General features: G+C 46.0%; 2 protein-coding genes across 11 annotated transcripts in view; one reads left to right on the forward strand and one right to left on the reverse strand.

Moving 5' to 3' along the window:
- Window positions 1-20,819, forward strand: part of tmeff1a (transmembrane protein with EGF-like and two follistatin-like domains 1a) — a 50,776-nt gene extending 29,957 nt beyond the window's left edge. The window contains exons 3-10 of the mRNA XM_026313767.1: window positions 1,373-1,502; window positions 7,068-7,097; window positions 10,614-10,710; window positions 12,613-12,761; window positions 14,511-14,570; window positions 17,233-17,356; window positions 19,202-19,363; window positions 19,643-20,819. Coding sequence (XP_026169552.1) covers window positions 1,373-1,502; window positions 7,068-7,097; window positions 10,614-10,710; window positions 12,613-12,761; window positions 14,511-14,570; window positions 17,233-17,356; window positions 19,202-19,363; window positions 19,643-19,727 — 837 coding nt within the window. The 3' untranslated portion in view covers window positions 19,728-20,819. The remainder of the gene's footprint in view (window positions 1-1,372; window positions 1,503-7,067; window positions 7,098-10,613; window positions 10,711-12,612; window positions 12,762-14,510; window positions 14,571-17,232; window positions 17,357-19,201; window positions 19,364-19,642) is intronic.
- Window positions 1-23,966, reverse strand: part of LOC113134345 (zinc finger protein 62 homolog) — a 757,491-nt gene that overhangs the window by 162,356 nt on the left and 571,169 nt on the right. The window lies entirely within an intron of this gene.

The raw sequence follows: 23,966 nt of genomic DNA on the forward strand, positions 1-23,966 counted from the left end.
TCTTCTCTCAGCTGGAGTTTGGATTCAAAGGAGACAAACTGCCAAAACTGAGCTGACGCACTTTGAAGCTAACAAGGGAAAGGACGTCCCGCTGCTCGGGTACAGTGTGATTCTGTCTCCCTGAGCTCAGGGCTGCTCAGAGCTGGAGGAAGCAGCGGCTGCAGACTGCGGGGCCACCCTGGCGTACAGCATGCGGATCAGGGCTGGGTGTGTGTGCAGTGCAGCAGAGGTCAGCTCTGCAGAGTGTTGCTGCTGAATGATTGATGGCTCAGTGTTAATAGAATATGGATTACTGGACTGTGATATGTGTTGTTGGCAGCTGCAGTTTGTATCTGACAGCAGAGCCATGTGGGTCTGAGGCTAAACTTCCTGCAGGAAGAACAGAGACTCCTGACGCTCCACCAGCTGCCGTCACGTTGAAGACGTCACCGATTTTCTAACCTCTCAGCTCCGGTGTGATCTCTCCTCTCTCGCCTTTAAGCTTTCTCCTTCAGTTCGATGTCACTGGTTCACAAATCGACTTGTTTTTGTCCTGCAGGCGACAGACAGTTTACAGTACATTCAGTTTATAACAGCACAAGCAGATTAGTTTGTTTGTCTGTGTTTTCTTTTGCTAATGTTTCTGCTGATCGCCTCCCTACTGAAATCAGTCACCACAGCAATGAGATCCCATATACAGGCGCCTGAAATCAGCGCACAGTTCGACATCCGGAGGAAGCTCAGGTCAAAAGGATCGGGATCCCTCCTGGGCCCCATCAAACTGGTGGGAGGCCCAGGGCAGAGCCAGATCACCCTGCAGAGACTCTATATTCCGTCACACTCAGGTTCCCTGGGAGAAGCTGGAAAACGCTGCTGGGGAGAAGAACGTCAGGATTATTTTACTGGACGAGCAACAGAAAAGACTTTCAACACCTTTTGTTTTGTACCGGTCTGTTATTGTGATTCATATCTATTGTAGCTCATTTTCTATGAAACTCCATCTGTTTTATTTTATTTTATGCTGCAGCTTAATATTCTGATCAGTGATCAATATTAGTTCATCATCTAAGCCTCTGAGTGGAATCACTGTTGGTCCTGTAATCAACAAGAGGGAAGAAACTCAATTTTTATGTCCAACATTTTATCCTCCATCGTCACAGTCAGGTGTTTGAGGAAAATAGAAATAACGGATCAGTGAATTGATATTTGTTTGGGTTTTCATTGATCAGGTCTCAAACTGCTTAGAAAATGGTTCCAATAAGTCTCTAATTGTTAGTGGTACAATCACAGTTTGGCGAGTACTTGGACTGATACTGCAGTAAACCCCCGTGTCGTCCTGTGGGCCTCGGTCACATTCAGACTTAATTAACATTTGATTGTGTTTGATTTCCAGTGCCACAAAAACTACATCCCCGTGTGCGGCTCCAACGGAGACACCTACCAGAACGAGTGCTACAGGCGACAGGCGTCCTGCAAACAGCAGAGGCTCATCTCCCGGGTGTCCGACGGTCCCTGCTCTGCCGGTGAGTGTGCCAGGAACTCCGCGGGGTCACGGCTCGGGGCGGGGGGGTTCGTCACAAAAGTGAAATGCGGCTCTTCATTTACAGTTATCGACCGGTGGAGGAGTGTGCGAGGACATCAGTCACTGTCTGTAAAGGCTTCAGTCTTTTAAAATCTTCTTAAAGTGTCGTCTGGGGAAATAATTCAGCCGCCGCCTCGTGAAAAGACACGTAACTCGTCTTCATTTTGTGCCATCGGTCATGTCTCAGTGTCTGGTTCCTCTTTCATCAGATGATTGAGGGAGGATGAAGGAGTGAAGCTGCACAGACTGAGTTTCTCTTCTGATCGGGCTCTAATCAGATGGTCTGCACACCGCGGATCCGATCCTTTGCTTTGAAGATGGGTCTGAAACCAGAGCCCGACTGATGCGAAACAGTTTTATTCTGACGCTGACTTTGATATTTGAGTCAGATTAGATAATGATGTTTATAAGTACCTTTGAACAGAAACACACAGATCTGCTACAGATACTTGGAGTTTAATTACTGCAGAGATTTAACTAAGATGTGCAGAGAATATTATTATGTTATATTAAGATTATTTTAGTAGACAGAGAATATTCACAGCCCATAGAGCAGCAGGTCACAGGTCATGACCTCAGGGCGTTAAGGAGAAAGGAGCAGCAGCTGGTGAGAAACAGAGACGCCTTTAAGGTAAAGTCTGTTCTGGATCTTACACAGAACCAATGAAGAGTCATTGGTTCCGTGTAAGATCCAGCTCATAGAGGCTCATATAGGAGAACTAGGATCTCTCTTGCTAGTTCCTGTCAGGACTCTGGCTGCAGCATTCTGGATTAACTGGAGGCTTTTTATGGAGATACTGGGACATCCAGATACTAATGAGTTGCAGTAATCTAGTCTTGAGGTAACAAGTGCATGGACTAGTTTTTCTGCATCATTCTGAGACAGGAAGTTCCTGATTTGTGTGAGTGAAAGGACATATCCTGGTCAAAAATAGCTCTACAGTACTTATATTGTTAGAAAAGCAGCTTCTGAGGTTTGTATATTAAAACAAACAATGTGTGGGTGGTGGCACTGACATGTCACATGACATGCATGTCACATGACAGCATTCCTGCCTGTAGTTTGTGTATTTTTGTGGCAGTGGCACATAAGAATGAAACAGGTCGTGTAAAGTGGGTCTGAATTGTCCTGAGCAGACAGATGTGGTTCCACTCAGGCGTCAGTGCTGCAGTGGTTTCACTTTTCGATTGCTCCTCTGTCGGACGTCATCAGTCACATCGACTTCACAGGACCAGCCAGTTAATCACCCGCCGATCAATTTTAATTAGGAGCCGCGGATGAGAGCCGCTCGGATCCTGGCAACGCTGAGTGGCTCCCGAACTGGGGACCAAGGGCCCTCTACAGGTCCTTCAGGGGCTTCAGATTGGGCCAGAGTGAAATGAAATGAGGGCTAGTGCTGGAGAGAATCACTAATGACTCATTAGACAAATCTGAAAGTGAATTAATCCGTCCCCAGGCAGCCAGGACTCACTGAGGACACTACAGGGGCAGCTTCACCTGCTGCAGTTATAGGGTCTCACAGTACTCACAAGTACTTCATATACCGCTGGGTAGCTGAGGTTAACTACCTTATGTACTTCTAATTTGAAGTACTTTATATACCGCTGGGTAGCTGACGTTGACTACCTTATGTACTTCTAATTTGAAGTACTTTATATACCGCTGGGTAGCTGACGTTGACTACCTTATATACTTCTGATTTGAAGTACTTTATATACCGCTGGGTAGCTGAGGTTAACTACCTTATGTACTTCTAATTTGAAGTACTTTATATACCGCTGGGTAGCTGACGTTAACTACCTTATATACTTCTAATTTGAAGTACTTTATATACCGCTGGGTAGCTGACGTTGACTACCTTATATACTTCTGATTTGAAGTACTTTATATACCGCTGGGTAGCTGACGTTGACTACCTTATATACTTCTGATTTGAAGTACTTTATATACCGCTGGGTAGCTGAGGTTAACTACCTTATGTACTTCTAATTTGAAGTACTTTATATACCGCTGGGTAGCTGACGTTGACTACCTTATATACTTCTGATTTGAAGTACTTCATATACTGCTGGGTATCTTGTGAATTTCCCCCCAGGGATCAATAAAGTTTGATGATCAGTCTGTATTTTGTTGGATCCATCTGATCCTGAAAAGGAACTAAAGTTATCAGATAAATGTAGAGCAGGAAAAAGTCCAAGGTTTGACTCTGACATGTAGTGAAGTCCAAGGATGAAGTAGTACAATATGGAAATAGTTAAAGTACAAATACCTCAGACCTGGATTGAAGTAAATGAAGTACTTTCCACCTCTGGCATTTTCTCCTGGTCTGGATTCAGGTGCCCCCACAGGCCTGTCAGGGTTGATGTTCTCAGGCGCTTTGGAGAAATGTGTTGGGGAAACCAAAGTGGTGGTTTTGGTCAACTCCATCTCAGGCGTAGTGGCCTGATTTCCCATGAGGCATTGCCCTGCGCTCTGCTCTCATTACCCGTTCTGCCAGGGAGCCTCCGGTCGTTCTGCAGGTTCCCCTTCCTCACAGTAACGGCGCCAACGCTCCGCTGAGTTTCTTTCCCCGAGCAGCAGAGGAGGAAACGCAGAGTGTGAGGTTACAGGAGGTGCAGGCCTTACTGGGATCTTATCCCAGTAAGGCGGCTCAGCCTGCACCTCCACACCAGCCTCAGGCCCCAGTTATCGCTCTCCCAGACCTGTGTCGTTGGCTTTCTGGCTTTATTGGCCTGTTAGAGGAGAGGAAGACAGACAGGATGAGAGCGGCCCCTGCAGCCCAGAGCAGCTGGATTAGAGCAGGAGGATGTGACAATAAAAAGCTTTCTGTCTTTAACCCGGGGCTCCTCATAACCTGAACTTTTAATAACCTTCTGAGGCTTTGCTGCAAAACTTCACAACCTGGATGTTCCAGATTTACTCCAATAAAAGGCTGAAGTATAACGTTGTATAGTACGTGCTGTGCAGTAACATGCAGAAGTTTAATATCAGACAGAGAAACTTAAACCGAACCAGTGCATGACCCAGTCCATAAACTGGTGTTCTAACTGGATTTGTTAGTTGACCTGTAATTAAAACATGATGTTTGTACACAGGATTGTTTTTGTGCGTCTGATTACTGACCTTCACATTACAAATACACAGACACTGGAAACTGCAGGTTTTACTGGGACAGAGTCCAGTTTGACATGTAAGCCTGTCATCATGGTTTGATTTTCCTCGTGGTTCCCAGAGGAGGAACCCTGATAACGCTGCGGACGCTCTGACCTTTCCCAGCATCAGGTCGACGCTTCACTCCCGTCAGATTCAGCTGCTCTTTCAAACCGTGATTAAATGAGTCTGAGTTGGGATTGTTCCGTCACTTTGTTCCACTTATGTCTCAAATTGTGTTCCACTTTATCCCAAAGGTGCAGACTGAACTTTCAGCCTTAAGCCAGACACATTTTCTGTCTGCGATTTGTGTGAAATGACCCTTTGAACGAAAAAAGATGCGGCTGAATAAAATGACAACACACTGAATGTTCTCTTATTATTCCTGAAAATCGCTCCTCTGAGGTTTTCTGTTTCCAGCCGTGAAGTGGACACAGACTTGACGTGGAGCTGGGATTCTGTCGTGATGAATCAAATCGTCCCTGTTACTTCTGTTCATCGTTGTCCAGATGTTCCAAAGAGTAAAAACAGAGTCATGATTCATTTTATCCTTTTCCTGTTCATGATGTTTTTAGACGTATTGGGGCCGTTTCCACCTGCAGCCGCTGTACAAGCTTCAGGCTTTGTCATTGGGTAATGAAAAAAGGTCGGCCGTGTTTCCTGTCCTCGGCAGGTTTTATTGATCTGTGCTGCTGCGGCGTCAGATTCATCAGCTGTGACAAGGTTTCATCCACGGGACGGTTTTGTTGATGTGCTGAGCTGCAGCGGCGCCGATGAACGAACCAGCCTGTCGTCACGTTCTCCCAGGAAGATCTTCGGTTTTTCTCGTCGATGGAAGCAGGAAACACTGCAGGAGGTTTTCAGACACATGTCGTGTTCGTGGTTTTCAGACAGAGCTGCGTTATTTTTATCACACTGAGGAAATTTACAGCTTCAGCTTCAATATATTCAGCTGATCTGCCTTTTTACTACTGGATCCATTCAAACACAACACATGGAGCCAGAACCTAAATCCTTCATGTCTTTGAGTCCAGTCTTTACACATGTTCATCAGATGGACAATAAACAGTGAGAGTCCTGTCTTCTTCTCTGTTCACAGTCCAGACATGCAGCTGTGTCTGTGTTTATGCAGAATCTAACATTTAGAGCTGGAAGCTGGTTCCTCTCATCTTCTCTCTGCTTGTTTCAGAGCTGTTTCAGTGATAAGGAGGCCGTTAGTTTGCAGCTTTTCATTTACACATTCAGCTCTAAAGATTTCCTCATTAGTGAGAGAGCGTTATCCACAGGCCGAAGCTCCACCTGCTCTTTGAAACCGAGCTCTGAACATTTAGTCGATTTGGTCCTGACAGAATCATTAATATCTGAGCTCATTTCCGCCTCCTCATCACGACTTTGTAAAGAAGCACAGCAACCAAAGGTGAACTTTAACTGAACGAAGCAGCCGGAGTCTGATCCTGAATGATGCAGCAGCATCAGCAGCAGCAGCAGCAGCAGCATCAGCAGCAGGGTGCCAGAAAATCACCGCACAGAGTCCAGCTCCTAATTCAGCGCCAAGTTTTCTACTGCAGAGCCGAAGGTCCTGCTGCAGCCCTCGGACACTGCACGTCCATCACGCCAGTTTATTGTCCACCGGTAACAGCTGGACTGATTTGGAAGATTTAAAGGACTAGTTCAACATTTCCTTTCTGTCACAGAAGAGAAGTGGTTTCTGGGCTCATCATGGGCTGCAGCTGAGCAGGGATCTGTTCGGTAGAGAGGGGGCTGCAACATTTCACCTGCAGGCCCTTATCTGTTAAATCAACAGCTGGCAGGTGTGGTGTCAGCTTTTCTACAGTTACAGCTGATGTTTGAGTAGAAGCAGATGCCTGTGATGGGTCTGCAGCAGTTTAACCTCCACACACTGAGACTTACAGCAAAATAAAACGATGGCTGTACAGACCAGGTGCAGCCTCACGCTCGCTGCTCGACGCTGATGCCGTCAGGTGCTTCAGCAGCCAGTCCACATGTTTCACTGAAGACAAAGCGTCTGAGGTGGAAAAGCACAAATAAGCTACAAACAATTAGACAAAACCAAAATAAAGACACTAATCAGTGAAAGGTGGGTTTGTGAGCCAGGCTAGTTTTCCCCCCTGCTTTCAGTCTTTATGCTAAGCTAGGCTAACTGCATCCAGACTTGGCATTGATATATCTGCAGACCAAGGAACTTTATTTTTCATGTGGTGATGCTGCAGAGAGATGTTCATTAGAGCAGCCCGGTCACAGGGAGGAGAATGTGTGTAATTAGCATCTGACTGGCTGTGTTGAATAATGGCTCAGAGACGTCACTGACGGTTGTTGTCTCTTGTGTGTTCACAGATCCTGGCTCGGGCTCAGGCGATGGAGAAGGTGAGTCTCTTTTCCTTTTTTTTTCTTTGGGTCTATTTAAAGATTTCATTTCCTGCTTCACGTCTGCTTCGAGTGAAAGTCAAACACAAATCAATTTCAGTGCCGTCTTTATCTGCCCTCCACAAACATGGGCTGTTTGTTCTGAGCCTGCAGCATCTTTTATTCTTCCTCTGCCTGCCTTTGTATCTCTGCCCCCCCTCATTGAATATTAACTGCTCCAATAAAGGCCACGTGTCTGCGTTAACTCCTCCCGGATGAACTGGCTTTCTGCCTCGTGGGAGTCGAGCCGAAAGCCGCCCTGTTGCCAAATTTGGCAACAGAGACATTTTGTGACCATCTGTGAGCGCAGACCACACTGTTTGTTGTTTAATGTGACTACTGGGGGGTTTAATTGAAGGCGGCCTCTGGAGGGACGGTATCTCCGCCATCTGCATGTGGGTGGAGTCGATGAGCTGGTGATTCCCCCGCAGGCGACGGGGCGGTCGAGCTCCTGAGATAAATTATTAAACCTGACTTGAGCTGAGACGTTTGGGGAGAATGTGTTGGTTTTTCCTCACAGCTGCCAAGGAAAACACAGCCCACCTGGGAAAGAGTCTGTGCTCAGCTGACAGGTTTCATGTCATGATCAGGGACTGATTATTAGACAATGGGCCCCTGGGCACAGACACACAAAGAGCCCTGCACCCCCCTACAGAGGAGTTAAGAGGCCCAGACTGACAGTGGGCACTTATCCTCTGTTTGCATCATAGTTTATATATAGTATGTGTGTGACTGTGGTGTTATGCATCTCTTCACCATCGTTCTGTGTTCGAGGTCAGTTTGCATCTTTTTCCCATCACCCTGCAGCTATTAGCTGCTGTTTCGTGCGTCTTTGTGTCACTTTGTGTTTTTCATGTCCTTCGATTGACTTTCCAACAAGAAATGTGAAGAGTCAAGTCAAACAGACTCTGGGCCAGGGGTCCAGGTGTTTCGGGGGCCGGTTCAGTCCGTCCTTGTGTGAAATACGCAGCATCATGACGGGCGCGTAGAGGGAACTGGCTCCATGCAGATCCACTTTGTGTCTCAGCCACTGTTTGAAATAATTATATCAATAAGATTTTAATTCCCGTAAAGCTGCAAACTGCTGCTGACAGTTGATTCCACGCTCGTGCTTTTAGCTGTGATTTGTCTGAGGTGCCATGAAAGCATTTTGAAGTCTTCTTGCTTTAAACAGAAATAGACTCTGGAAGGAGCAGATAAAAGGTTTCTGATGCCTGTTAGAAAACACTCGTCCTCCCTTTGGCATCTTGATTAAATACAGCAGCGAGTCTAGAGACATATTAATATTTCATGTTATCATCAGTCCGAGCTTGTTGTGCAGCCAGTGTTATAAACACCCACAGACCTGTGTTTGAAATTCTGATAGAGACCTTGGTGTCCACACACGTCAGACTTTTTAGGGGGAAGTGAAGTGGAAGGTGTGAGGAATATTTCCACCTGATGAAACGATGCAGCTGTAAAAAACATCTGTCTTTTCCACAGAAACAGCTTTGGCTTCACATTTTTAACCATCCAGACGATCTTTTACTGCCTGCTACACAGTTTATCTCTTATTTGTCCTGAGATGAATCGTACTTTCACAACTGTTATGTAATTGTTGTGGATGGTTGGTTGAAAAATTCTGACCTGAATGTCAGAGGAAACTGTCACAGTTCAAAATGGATGAAGTCCTGGTCGCGGTTTGTATTTGAGTATTTGCAGGAAGATTCACTCTCATCTGTTTAACACCTGTCATGGTAGATCACAGCAGTTTGCACTGTGAGAAGACCTGCAGCTGCTTTATGACCTGCTCTGTCTCCACAGCCCAGAGACTAAGAAGCTAATGCTAATGCTAGCTCCCGTTAGCCTGTCAGGACCCTGTCAGGTGGTGGGTGGTGCAGGATCCACTGCCTCACAAAGGTAAAACACCCAGCACATGTTGTTTCTCAGGATTTCTGAAGGAACTGGACCCCCTGTCCATGAGGTCCATGTCCATGAGGTCCAGCCTGTGGCCAGGAACAATATCCTTCTGTACGCGACCGTGTTTCTGAAACTGATGCAGCAGTGAGGTCTCAGCTCTCCACCTGTACAAATGCAAGCAGACATGGAATCTGCTCCGCCCCTCTTCGTCTCTAGAATACGTGCACATCTGTGCGACGTGCACAACATATGCTCAACATTTGGATGGAAGTCTCCAGACCAACGACACCTGTCAGCTCAGAAAACAGTGGCCCTGTTGACTGGGGCCTGGTTGGAAAGGCCTCATGCGTCAGGTCTGTAGGTGCTGTAACCTCCACCTGTGGGGGCGGAGTCTAAAGCAGCAGCATCAGCACAGACACAAAGAGCCGCCGCTGCAGATCCTCGTCCATCGATCGCAGCCGCTGAGGCCCAACTGAGTCAACACACACACACACACACACACACACACACACACACACACATTCATTTACCACAGTCTTCATATTGTGTTTTATTTATTCATTTAAATGCCGTGTGTGTCGTCACTTTAAGTCGAGAGTCAAAATGTGCTGTTCAGTCATTTTTCTAATTGTGTTTCACACTGTGCTTCCTCCTGCTCCTCCGTTTTCTGATGTGGAAACAGGATGTGATGAGTTCAGGTGCAGGTTTTTTCAGGACAGGTGTTACACTTGCTGTGGATTAATTTGGGTTCCGTCGACAGCTCTGAGCTTTTGCTCTCGTACCTGACAAAATGACACCCGATGAATCATGGCAATGACTCCCCTGATGAAAGGCAGCCATGAATAATCCCTGCAGATCTGAGATATTTGATGTTTCGGTTGCTGCAGAACTCACTCTGCGCTGGAAATGGACGCCATCATGCGGGATGACATTAAACGCATCCTGTGTAATGATGATAATAGTAATATCATAGGATGATAATGGGTGGCTCTGTTTCCACTTGGCCGACGAGCTCCAGGAGCCTGGTCACACACTCTCAGCTGTGTCTGATAGAAAAGTGTGTGAGCCGTGTCGTGTGTTGACAGAGGAAACGGCGTCATTGGCGTTAACGGCGCTCACACGAACGCAGGCTGATGTGAGCTGGAAATTAAACTGAGTCACTGTAGTGGAAAAAATTGTGCAAGCAATAATAATAAAAGCTGATTATGTTGCAGGTAGCAGACACACAAAGGCCTGGGGGGCTAAATTAAAAGATTATTTAAAATGCTAGAAGAGATCAGATGCGTCACAGACGAATAATTACAGAAAATCCACGGTGTCAAGAATCTGTCTGAAAAAAGCTGCTGGTTATTATTTGCAAAACAAATAAACACGAGTTAGTTTCAGTTCTGGTCCGTTATGAGAGTCAGTGTCTTTTCCAGGGTTATGGTTCTAAATGTCTTTCCCCAATTAAATCTATCACAGTTTGTAGAAAAGAGTAAATATAAATATTTTCTTCTGTGACTCTGGTTTGATAAAACACTTTGACTTCAGTTTTGGCAGTGACAGCCCCAAGTACCAACAGTTTTCTTCTTTCAGATGACGAAGGCTCCGGCTCCGAAGTGGGAAAGAAGTTCACCAAGTGCAGCACGTGTAAATATGGAGCCGAGTGTGACGAAGACTCCGAGGACGTGTGGTGAGTGTGACCATACGACGCCTCGGACCCACACTTTCCTGATTAGTTCACAGATCCACACATCTCTGTTGACATTAGAGGTCATCACGTGTCTGATCAGTTAATCTGATCAGATTAACGTGCAGCTGTGGTGGAGAACAGCTGCATCATAACAATAAAGTCCCAGCAACTAAAATCATCTGTAGGTGCTCCACAGTCCAGCAGGGTTCTCACCTGTTCAGCACCTGCAGATCTGATTTTCCTAAAATAACCTGGCTTCAGTTTCCTGCTCCAATGAGCCACACCTGAAACTGGGTCCACTCAGGTACTGGATGCACAGGCACAGAGGCCTGACCTGGTTCCACTGTGGAGGCTCTGGATGAGGTGTGGTCTTGGTTCCTGGGCCTGTGAAGGCTAAACTAAATCATCACATCTTCATCATACCTCAGACAGAAGGTGGAAAACACCTTTACTGTGGCGTATGTTCCACTGTAATTCATAAAGAAAGACACCTGAATAGGACACCAGCTCCAGAGGGACCAGTGCTCATTAGCAGCTAAATGCTCCACCGTGTTCAGCAGCTCGTTAGAAAACAGCTGCCGGCTGCAGCTGGAAACAGCACTGTGACACTGAACCATAACGCTGGCGTTACAGGTGCTTCATAGACCAGCGTGCAGCTGCAGAGCGACGGACCTCTGTGCACGTGTCACTACGACTGGCACCTTTGACAGGAGTGTTCCCAGACACAAAAACATCACCGCAGCTTTAATTCTCTTCTGTTTTCTGATTTGATGAAGTGTAGCAAGATATTCATGTTTCCCGGCTCATTGCTTAAATTACATTACAAGCATCTTGATGTTTTAAAATGACATCTGAGAGGAGAGAAATATTTCGTATAGATAAAAATATTTCTAGGTCAGGGAACCATGGAAACAACAACAGCGTATGTGTGAGTCGTTTATTTTGAGCTTGGCCTTCGGCACGAAGACATTAAATCAGTGCTTGGTCCCTGTTTTAAATAAATAACCTTTCCTCACAAATGGAAGCAAAAAGTGTTGTGAGACCTTCTCGACTTCAAAAACTAATAAACCCTCCTCCATGACTCAGCTGTTCACATGTGGCTGTAGAGTAAAACCTCAGCGACCTGTTTGCCCACAGTAACAGACTCTACACAGAGATATACTGAGAGTCTTTATTTAGCCTCGCTGATATACAGCCAGTGGACAAAACACCTGAAACATGACAGAGTCCAGTCCAGCAGCAGCACCAGCCTCCACAACATTATCACCTTCATGAAGGAGGATTTTACTACTGATTTATTGATTTACTACTACATTTACCAACTGGGTCCGACACAGGGGTTCCTAATAAACCGACTGGGTCCGACACAGGGGTTCCTAATAAACCGACTCCGTCCGACACAGGGGTTCCTAATAAACCGACTGGGTCCGACACAGGGGTTCCTAATAAACCGACTGCGTCCGACACAGGGGTTCCTAATAAACCGACTGGGTTCCAAATAAAGTTGTGTTGCGTATATTTCTACAGTCAGATCAGGGTATTTCCTTTTGAACCATCACACACAGAGTCTCTGTGATATTTCCCTAAAAAGGTTGAAACCAAATACAGTGGGATGTCAAAATAAAAGTCTTTTTAAACACGTCCTGTGCGAGTGTCTCCACGTAGAGCGGGTTGTGACCTTGGTGAAAATTGCGATGATGAGATGTTTGGGAAATGAAGATTATTTGAGTATAAGTGTTTGAATGAATCTGAAAGTGTGACTCCTGCCCTGCATGAATTTTTCACAGCTATTAAAAGCTGTTCTTATTATCAGCACACCGTGGAGAACCAATGAGCTGCGTCTTCATTAGCAAGTTAATGATTTTGTGCTGATGTGTGATTCTCCCTGGACTCTCCCCTCAGGTGCATCTGTAACATCGACTGCAGCGGTCACAATGAAAACCCGGTGTGCGCCACCGATGGAAACTCCTACAACAACCCGTGCCTGGTGCGAGAGGCGTCGTGCATGAAGCAGGAGCAGATCGACGTCAAACACCTGGGCAGGTGCCCCGGTAAGACCCTCTTTACCATGAACAGCATCCAGCCAATCGTGATGTAGCTGCTGCACCTGCTGAAGGTTTTAAATCCGCCCCTGAAAGGAGAAGCTGTAGGTAATGGATGGAGTGAAGTACTGTATGAAGTAGTAGAGAACGGAAATACTCAAGTTGAGTACAAATACCTCAGTACTTGAGTACATGTACTTAGTTATTTTCCTCAGCTGCTCGTGTCGCTGCTGGACTCGTCCACCTGCAGTAGACGGGGTCTTTAGTCCACGTTAACCTGGTCTTCTGCAGGGAAAAGCAGGACTGAGCTCTGCTGCCTGCACGACTGTGACCGTTTGATCTCGGCCATAAATCAGCCTCATTACTGAAACCGTGTCGGACAAATTAATGCGTCTAATCACCAGTGTTTTCAATTAACCCACTAACCAAGCATGCAGCTTGTTTCCACACCTTCTTACCTGACTTTCACCTGACGCACAGGAAACACAGACGAACCAGGTTTCTGAGGCGTGGACAGACATATATTGGCTGTTCTATCTAAAAACACAGCAGAGCTACTCAGGCTGCGTCACTGAAGGATGTTTTTCTGTTTGCAGACACAGATATAAAGCTGATCTGCAGTCAGTTTGCTGTCTGATTGTTTTCTGCTCCAGCCTCGACACGTCCTCACATTTGTCTGACTTAGTCTGATGGACTCACCTTGAGTCACAGTGTGGCGTCTTTCTGGAGACGCGCTCGGGGCTCGTGGGGGTCGGAGTCCTGGCAGGATTTATTAGATTTCTTGTCAGCGGTTGTGGCTTTAAGGTGGTGACCGAGCGTCTGATTGGCTTAGGGACTGGTGGGTACATGGGTGTGTAGCACCCTGGGGTGAAGAGCACCTGCCCCCTCTCCTGATCTGCTGTCTCCTCAGGGCTTCAGGTCAACACTTTGATTCACAACGAAAACCAAATCCACAGGGCTGGATGTCAGCAGAGACAAAACACATGTTTATTTTGCCAGGTTAAAAAGTTTAAAGCCGTTTTTCCCCAAAACACAAGTCGATCATTTAGATCTTTATTGTGATATCTATCACCCAACACTTTGATCTGCATGTTCATAACAGACCTGATGAAAGAAAAGAAAATCCAGCGGAAAATAAAAAAAGCTTCTAGCAGAAAGACACAAGCAGCTGAAGATCATCTTCGTTATCAAAAGGTCAGAAAATACAGAGAGACGAGGCTGATCAGCAGCAGCAGATTGAAAGGAATCAGGCTGAAGCTGCAGATTCAAGGCTCCGATGTATGAAGGACTGATGGATGGATGGATGGATGGATGGGTGGGATGGATGGATGGATGGAGGGAGGCGTGGCTCCTCCTTCAGGAATGATGACATATTACAAATGGATGATGTGTCTGCAGACAGCACAAAGACATGAAGCCTGTGGACAGAAAAATGAGAACACAGCAGACCCACAGCCGCTCTGTTGGTTTATCTGTGTGTTTGTGCTGGATGATGCCACACAAACACACAGAAAGACTCAGACTCACCCGTCACCTCCTCCACTCAGACAGTAAACACCTTCAGACATCCTGCACTGCCTGACGAGCAAACACGTGTCAACAGAAGCAGCACTCAGGAAGTCACATGGTCACACACAAAACTCAACACCTGGACTCAAACCCTGAAATCTGTTCAGGTCTTTGCTCCTCAGGTTCTTCTGACTGAAGTAGACAAAGGAGAACCCTCTGTCTGACTCTGTCCATCTGTTTCCTCCACAGCTGACAAAGACAAAGTGGGGAAGAAAGACGACAACAGTCCTTTCAAAGTAAACGTCTTAGGTAAGAAGGTTTTGATTCAGATGAGATGATGTTAAATTTATTAAAAGTTTTATCCATAATTTCCATCAATGACATCACTGAAAAGGGTCAAAGGTCAGTATGATTCATTTGACAACAGTGTGGAGATAAAAATACAGTTAACTGAAACAAGTCGACTGCAAATGTGTTGACAGAGAGAGAGAGAGAGAGAGAGCTGCAGTTCGACCACGAACAGAAAGAATAAAAATACACAGATCTGCAAACAGGAGCTGTGTCGGACATCACCACGGGTTTCTGGCACAGCTCTACCTGTTTCCAGGTGCGTGGGAAAGGACAGAGTTCACAGAGATTAAAACTCCAGCAGCTTTCATGGTGTAAAGGTCGACTTTAATGTCAGGCCGACGTGTTTTGACCCTGATGAGAAGCTCAAACACGCTGGTCTGACAAAAACGTTCTTCATACAGATGCTGCTGCTGGACTCACCAAGAGCAACCAACCTGACAGAAATTCACCCTGACGGTTCTGCTTGGAGCTAAATGCTAACAGTAACAGCGCTAACACGTTGACGTTTAGCAGGAGTGTTCATTCACTTGGTTTAGCATGTTAGCATGCTAATATACAAAGTACAGCTGAGTGTGGAGACGTTAGTTTTGCACATGGAGGCGGCTGATTCTCTGTGGCGACCCCTGAAGGGAGCAGCCGAAAGGAGAAGAAGAAGATTATTATTATTAGGAACCTTTTTCAAGCCAGACCCGAGAATCATTCAGAGCCACAACTCAGTCCTAAATCTCTTTATCATATAATTCAACTAACTCCATTTAAACACTGCAATAGCGAGTAAGAGCAGTGGTTTTCTTATAAACTTAACGTTGACCTGATAAATTAAACTCTGAGGCTCAAAGTTATTGCGACTAATCCTGATATAAGGATGAATGTGTGGAACTATTTTCCATCCTCCCTGGTTGGAGAGAGAATTCAGTTTGGAGCCCAGAGCAACACAAACTGACTGAAGGCTGCCATGTGCATTTTCTTTTGCATTATATAACCACACTGTGCTGCCTTCAATGCAGCTGATGGAGAAACGTCCTTTCAGCAGCCTGTTCACCTGAGTCTGAACCTGCTGCAGGGGAGAAGTTAATGAAAATGTCCTTATAGTCGGTGCTGTCCTCACAGGGGAGCAGAGCGGGGACAGCTCTGTTTGTCTGCTGGTACTGAGAATAATGAGAGTATGCTGCTCTCTGAGCCTGGGCACTGTGTGACGCCGTACTTTGTCAACACTCAACGACCAGATCAGAGGAACGAGGCCGATTTGCAGCGTTGCAGGATGCAGATGTTGGTTTAGCCTCTAGGTCTGTGCCGTAGACCTTCATTGTTGTCCATAAAAAAAAGACGAGCCTCATATTTTTGGTGATGAAGAAACTGCAGCGGTGTGAACATACGCCTCATTCCTGGATGGGACTTGTGGAAAATCACAAAAACACAGAAATCAGCAGCTTTACATTTGAAACTGTTTGTATGAAAACAGTGATGCTGAGGTTTTTCATCACTGTTTGTAAAAGATTGAGTCATATGTCATGATATTCAGCTCATTAATCATCACAGTCAAAGCTGAGCGTTATGTGCTTGTGTGTCATGTGAATTTGGCTGAAAAGCGGCGAGTGTGGAACCAAAACGAGACATGAGCAGGCTTGGAGGAGGTGGAGGAGGTGGAGGAGGTGGAGGTGCTGCTGGATTTCCTCTCATCTTTTCCGTGACACTATAATCATCAGACAAGAAAAGCAGCTAAACACAGGCCCTCCAGTCAATCATCATCACTGATGTTTTCCTCTCGGGGACGTTTTGTAGGAAAGTGTTGTCAGAGTGACACGTCTGTTGAATCTATAATTACAGTGTCACTAACTCAGCATCATGTTAGTGATGATCCTGTTTCTTCGCTGAGGAAAAGCCCATAAGTTCTTGAAACCAAACTCAGCTGGGTTCATTTTTTACTTCAACTCAGAGACCAGGGTTGGAACAACTGAAGCTGTTCTTCATAATCTCTTATTTTCTTGACATTTGATTAAACATCATTTTCACAGCTGTATTCATAAATGTGACAGTGAACTGTGAAGCCCTTTGTCAGTAAAAGCCTTTTTCATGTTAATGTGGATTTTTGCATATCAGTCAATTGAATGAGGTTTGTGGGTGTTTCTTTATTACTGCAGTGAATGATAGTGAGGAGAGGCAGCTCTCGATGTGAGAACCATTTGTATTTTTTTGAGATTAATCCGCTCACGACAAATGACAATGACATTGTTTTGTTATTTTACCAAAGTTACTGGTTTTCATTGAAGTGAACCTTAAAAAAAAAACAACAACAAAATAAGTCATGTTTTGTTTGGTTTATTGATCATATTCTGACACATCTGTAAAAATCTATAACAGAAAAGCACGGCTGTAGAAACCTGAACAAAAGAACAAAGAACTGTTTAAGTCTTATCAAAAATCGTCACAAAGGCTTTTACCTGATGGGAAGTGAGTGTAAAGAGGGTTGAACATCACAAACAGCTTCACTAAACGATCTGAATAGTTTCTTCAGGTTGTCCAGATGTTTGCAGCATCGTGATACAGAGCCCTAACAGGAAGTACGATTTTATGATTAGCACCTGTCTGCAGCGGCTGATTGCCCTCTGGTGTCGTTCAGAAACCACAGGTCTGGACCACGGCGACGGTTTCTACGCCGGGATGCCGATCCCCTGCGGCGACAGCAACGCCGGCTTCTGTGTTCACGGGAAATGTGAGATCAAATACAACATGGCCACCTGCAGGTCTGTTACTACTTCAGCTACTAGCATGAACGTCACCGTTAGTGCTGCTGGCGAAAGATGTTTTGCTTCATTTTAACAGTTTTCACTTATGATACATTTGGTGATTTTTGTTGTGGGAAGATCCTTAAACAGCCATCAGGAAGACTGCAACAGAATATTGATCACATTCATCTGGTGATGGTCAGGGCACAGGTGTGGTCAGGTCTCAGGTGTGGTCAGGTCACAGGTGTGGTCAGGTCACAGGTGTGGTCAGGTCACAGGTGTGGTCAGGTGTCAGGTGTGGTCAGGTCAGGTCACAGGTGTGGTCTGGTCACAGGTGTGGTCAGGTGTCAGGTGTGGTCAGGTCAGGTCACAGGTGTGGTCAGGTCACAGGTATGGTCTGGTCACAGGTGTGGTCAGGTCAGGTCACAGGTGTGGTCAGGTCACAGGTGTGGTCAGGTCACAGGTGTGGTCAGGTGTCAGGTGTGGTCAGGTCACAGGTGTGGTCAGGTCACAGGTGTGGTCAGGTGTCAGGTGTGGTCAGGTGTCAGATGTGGTCAGGTCACAGGTGTGGTCAGGTGTGGTCAGGTCACAGGTGTGATCAGGTCTCAGGTGTGGTCAGGTCTCAGGTGTGGTCAGGTCACAGGTGTGGTCAGGTGTCAGGTGTGGTCAGGTCACAGGTGTGATCAGGTGTCAGGTGTGGTCAGGTCACAGGTGTGGTCAGGGCACAGGTGTGGTCAGGTCACAGGTGTGGTCAGGTCACAGGTGTGGTCAGGTCACAGGTGTGGTCAGGTGTCAGGTGTGGTCAGGTCAGGTCACAGGTGTGGTCAGGTCACAGGTGTGGTCAGGTCACAGGTGTGGTCAGGTCTCAGGTGTGGTCAGGTCTCAGGTGTGGTCAGGTCACAGGTGTGGTCAGGTGTCAGGTGTGGTCAGGTCACAGGTGTGATCAGGTGTCAGGTGTGGTCAGGTCACAGGTGTGGTCAGGTCACAGGTGTGGTCAGGGCACAGGTGTGGTCAGGTCACAGGTGTGATCAGGTAACAGGTGTGGTCAGGTCACAGGTGTGGTCAGGTGTGGTCAGGTGTGATCAGGTCACAGGTGTGGTCAGGTCACAGGTGTGGTCCGGTCACAGGTGTGGTCAGGTCTCAGGTGTGGTCAGGTCTCAGGTGTGGTCAGGTCACAGGTGTGGTCAGGTCACAGGTGTGGTCAGGTCACAGGTGTGGTCAGGTCACAGGTGTGGTCAGGTCACAGGTGTGGTCAGGTCACAGGTGTGGTCCGGTCACAGGTGTGATCAGGTAACAGGTGTGGTCAGGTCACAGGTGTGGTCAGGTGTGGTCAGGTGTGATCAGGTCACAGGTGTGGTCAGGTCACAGGTGTGGTCCGGTCACAGGTGTGGTCAGGTGTCAGGTGTGGTCAGGTCAGGTCACAGGTGTGGTCAGGTCACAGGTGTGATCAGGTCTCAGGTGTGGTCAGGTCTCAGGTGTGGTCAGGTCACAGGTGTGGTCAGGTGTCAGGTGTGGTCAGGTCACAGGTGTGATCAGGTGTCAGGTGTGGTCAGGTCACAGGTGTGGTCAGGTCACAGGTGTGGTCAGGGCACAGGTGTGGTCAGGTCACAGGTGTGATCAGGTAACAGGTGTGGTCAGGTCACAGGTGTGGTCAGGTGTGGTCAGGTGTGATCAGGTCACAGGTGTGGTCAGGTCACAGGTGTGGTCAGGTCACAGGTGTGGTCAGGTCTCAGGTGTGGTCAGGTCTCAGGTGTGGTCAGGTCACAGGTGTGGTCAGGTCACAGGTGTGGTCCGGTCACAGGTGTGGTCAGGTCTCAGGTGTCATCAGGTCTCAGGTGTGGTTGTTCCTTCCTGTGTGTCCAGGTGTGACGCAGGCTACAAAGGTCCTCAGTGTGAGGAACCTCAGGACTTCAACATCCTCTACGTGGTTCCCAGCGGACAGAAGCTGCACTACGTTCTCATCGCCGCCATCATTGGAGCTGTGCAGATCGCCATCATTGTTGCCGTGGTGATGTGCATCACAAGGTGAGGCGGCAAATAAACACCCAGTTTGACCTCAACATTAATTCCACATTAGATTCATCCATTAATGGTCAGTTTAGGATTATTACTGGTTCATTTATCTTTAATAAATGACTTTATTCTGTGGTTTGGACCAAAGTGCAGTTCAGGGAAACAAACCCACAGTCCCAGATTCTTCCAGTTTCATGACGTTCTGTTGAAAAGCAGAAATGAACAGTCGTCAAAATGTCTTGAGAGGAAAATGTTTGTCAGATAAATGAATCTGTCCCTTTCTGTCTTTAGGAAATGTCCCAAAAACAACAGAGGTCGTCGGCAAAAGCAAAACCTCGGACACTTTTCCTCGGACACTAACTCCAGGATGGTATAGCCGAGTTTGTTGCTGGTTCTTTTGATAAGTTTTTCTTACGGCGTGGGAAAACCATTTTTTAACGGTAGACGTGTGGTGTTATTTTTTTCCTGGGAAGCCATTAACAGAAGAATGAGAATATTTCTTTAAGAGGCCTTAGTTTCTCTCCTTTTTGTTCCAGGTGGAATCGCCGCACATTCGTTTGCGCGATTGTGATTTTTCTTTAATTTGTTTTTTTGTTTGTTGTTGTTGTTTTTTGACAGATCAAATTTTAAGGAGCCGCATAAACAAAAGTCGCTGTCACATCGTTACTGTGTCTGCTGTCTTAATTACTTTTAGCTGCTTCCTTAGAGCTTCTGTTAAATGCTTTATGAACACCGTACCTTTGGCCTCTGGAATGTGCTATTTAATGAAAACCATTAATTCTCGGCCCCTTTTTCTTTCACTTTGACTAACGACGTGCAGCTGATCACCAAATGCTGTTTGCTTGTCTTTGTTGTTTTGCTTTTTGTTGTTCTTGTTGTTTTGGACGAGGTGAGAGGGGCCCGGCCAGTGACACAGACGTTTACACCTATAAGACTTCACTGTGTCTGAACCAGCTAATAATTTATTGTTCTAATTATTTTTAAGTAGTTTTTACTTAAAGTTTTTACTTTCTACATTCTACTTCCTGTATATTCGCATGACTTGTGAAAACTGTGTACTGTGGTGTATGTAGTTTTAACTTTTTAAAAAGAAAAGCCGCCTCCATCTCAGTGTCGCCAGAGTCCGACGGCGGGAGGGTTTTGGAAAGTCGGAGGAAGGGGGGTTGTTGGCGTTATTCAGTGTTAAAGAAAGGAACGTATAAGGTTTGAAATTATTGGGGTTGATTGTATCGATTAGAGGAATGTTTCTGCGTCTCCGTCTAGTGAATCTGAACTCAGACGATTGTAAAGGAAACGTGTCGGCCGGTTGGGGGTTTGCACGAAATGAACTTCAAGCTCTCACGGATGTTCTGCTGTAATTGGAGGAAGTCTTGGTTGCTGGGATGGTTGTTAGCGAGACTTCTCTTTGAATCTGAGAGAAAATGTTTGGGGTTTTTTTTTTTTTTGTTTGTTGGTTTTTGTTTTTGTCTTCGCGCCTCAGTGAGACATTCCCAACCCGGAGAATCCCTTTGCAGAAAAACCTGAATTTATCCTAAAGGCACCAACCACAACCACTTTAGCGCTCATGACTGGTGTGTCAGTAAAGTCTCTTGGCGTCATAATGTTTCCAACAGTGAGGACAGAACACAGATCCCTCAGACAACAACAGTCAGAGCAGAGTCTCCTTCATCCAACTTGGGCATTTTTGTAGGTTTTTTATCAACGTCCCATCATTTTCTTGCAGATTGTCAGAAACGTTCACTGAACGGTCTTCACCGTGTGTGTGTGTGTGTGTGTGTGTGTGTGTGTGTGTGTGTGTGTGTGTGTGTGCTTCTGATCAGCTTTTTCAAGCTTAATAATAAATATAATCAATTTGTGTTTCTCGGCAAACCGATCACTGTAAGGTCGATCAATCATCAAAGCAGTCAGCAATAACGCCGTGACAGCTGTAATCAATAAATGACTTGTCCTCATTTACCTTAGATTCGTTTCCTGCTGTAGGCCGTGCGCTGTATTTGTGATGTTCAGTGTTCGGGTCGGAGAAATCGTTTCTTCTCAGTATTGTTCAGTATCTGGAAGCTGAGTTCTGTGGTTTCTGCTACGTTAAGGTCCAGTTCTTACGAGTCACAGGAAGGTTCCTTCTGCAAACAAAACTGGCAGCGATGTTCACAGTAACAGGACTACATGTGCTGGAAAAGTCTGTAAAAATCTGACGGCACTGGTTTGTGGTTGATTCGATCCAGTCTAGTAGTTCTGATGTGATGTGAACACAATGTAAACAGGATTTTCTGGATCAGGACCCACTTAATTACACATTTTCTCCAGCTCATGGAACAAAAACTGCAGGCACCTTAACACTGGACTTTCCAGCCCTGGCTAATATGTTCTGTCTCTCCACTGGTCCGTCAGCTAATGTGAGCCCACATTAATTATCTGAAACACACTAATTAGCAACACACACACACACACACACACGCTGGGGGAAATGTGTAATTTAGCTGCAGTGGGAGGTCCTGATCCAGCAGCAGGTCCAACATGGCCGACATCTTTTTATTTTCTGTACCGTCTTAGTCTACGTCTGCAGATTGTAGGTCAGACCCCCCACCCTCCGCTGAGTGTTTCTACTTGTTGTCGACCATTGCAGCCGTGACTTCTCTAAATGTGACTAGAATGTGTTTGACATGTCAATATTCTGCATGTAGACTCTGAGAGGCTGTTTTTGGTCTCTGCCAAAATAAAACAGGACATGTTTTTTTAATGTACACCAGAGTGCAGCTCTGTCATTTGAGTGAAATGTTCCTTTTATCTGATTTGTGTGTTTCACTGTTTCTTCTTCTCACCCACAAAACGTGCCCCACTTCCTCTGTGTGTGTGTGTGTCTGTGTGTGTCTGTGTGTGTCTGTGTGTGTCTGTGTGTGTGTGTGTGTGTGTGATCTGACAGCAGAAACACCAGTTCCTGAGATGACCTGTCTGATCATTCAGACAAAGCCTGTTATTTCTGCTCAGCAGGGACGCTGTGTCCTAATTCCACGCTGAATGCAAACAGCACAGCGCTCTGTTTACAACACGCCTGATTCACAGACGGTCTGTGTCGGGTGTCTGAGGTGCCTGAAAATTCAGAATTGGTGGATTTTGTTCATATAATTAGTGTCTGACAGAAACTTCGGCTGCTGCTACAGCTGCACATCCAGTGAGTGGTGTCACTGATTTAAAGCTTTCGTGACAATGGGATGGTGAGAGTCAGCAGGTCAAACTATAACAGTAAAACTAACATCTGCTTACAGGAACCAACAGTGTAGAATTTACCTGAGAATCATATTTTTACCTTTTCTTTGGTTCCAGAGTAGCAGAGGTCTGTAGATACATGGCTGCATTACAGACGGAGGCTGCTAACAGCTAATTCTGCTACTTAGAGCAGGCACAACAGCCCATTAAATGAGCTTTTGCAGGGTCACGGCAGCTTTGTTTTGTTTTTAGCCATCAGTGTTAGTTACGTCCCAAATAAGCACAAACATCTCTTTTCATACAAGAGTGGAATTCCAAAGAAAGCAGATTTTCTGCAGCTTGACTTTGTGAATGTGAGGACAAGGACGTGGCTGCAGGCCTGATTAGAATAAAACCAGAGGTGGAGCAGTGTAATTATTTCTGGGCTCCAGCTGAGAAAGTCCACTGACCATTTTAGAAATCAGTGAAATCAAGGAAGGATCCACCTGAGCAGGTGAAGTTAAGCTGAAATGGAGAAGAGCAAACTGGCACTGACCTTTGACAGGACAGATCAATGAGCCAATCAGCAGATAATTGGTTGAAAATGATCATTTATCCAGTAAAGATACAGACATTATTAGTTGTAGAACCAGAGCAGAGGTCACGGCTGCTCCACATGAAAATAAACCGAGTGTGCGCCGCACATTTCTGCCAGGGGCAGGGTCTGGGGCACGCCACCCCCTGGGTAAATATAGCGTTATAGATGGGTGGGGGGGTTATTCAGGGACTGAGGCAGCTGCTGGCTTCAGTCGAACAGATTTAACAATCGGTCAGGTCCAAACTATCACACTGTAAAAACCATCCATCATGGTCCGGCCTGATCCTCAGGAAGTGTCTCCCTCACAGACGGAAAACACCAGGCCGGAGTTTTCTCTTCTGAGCAGAAATGAATGGAAATAAATTCAGGCAGGGAGAATGTGAGAAGCTATGAATTCCGCTTAGCAGCTGTTTGCTGCCACGAACAACCGAGAAGATAACCAGGAAACACGAGGCAGGATGTTGGCACAACAAGTTGAAAGAACAAGAGAAAACACTCAGTAGTCTGATCTGTGTTTGGGGGAGTCGGACCAGAATCAGCAGGATCAAGGTTTTAAACAAACCACAGACGATTTCACATTATTGATGCAAACAGCAGGAAGTGTCTGTGACATCACTGTAGTTTCAGTGTAAAATGGAAATAGTCAAATGAAAATATATGACTTACATAAATTTAGATTCAAAACAAAACCAACTTTTATATAACCTAGCTTTGACCTAGCCGTCAGCTAACTGGGCTAACGTTCACTCTCTCATATAGCTACTAACTTTGGGAATCACGAGACGATCAAAGTAAAATAACAAAATAAAACTTCAGCTGACCATGTAAAAACAT

This window comes from Mastacembelus armatus, chromosome 17 (genome assembly GCF_900324485.2).
Source record: "Mastacembelus armatus chromosome 17, fMasArm1.2, whole genome shotgun sequence".
NCBI classification, from domain to species: Eukaryota; Metazoa; Chordata; class Actinopteri; order Synbranchiformes; family Mastacembelidae; genus Mastacembelus; species Mastacembelus armatus.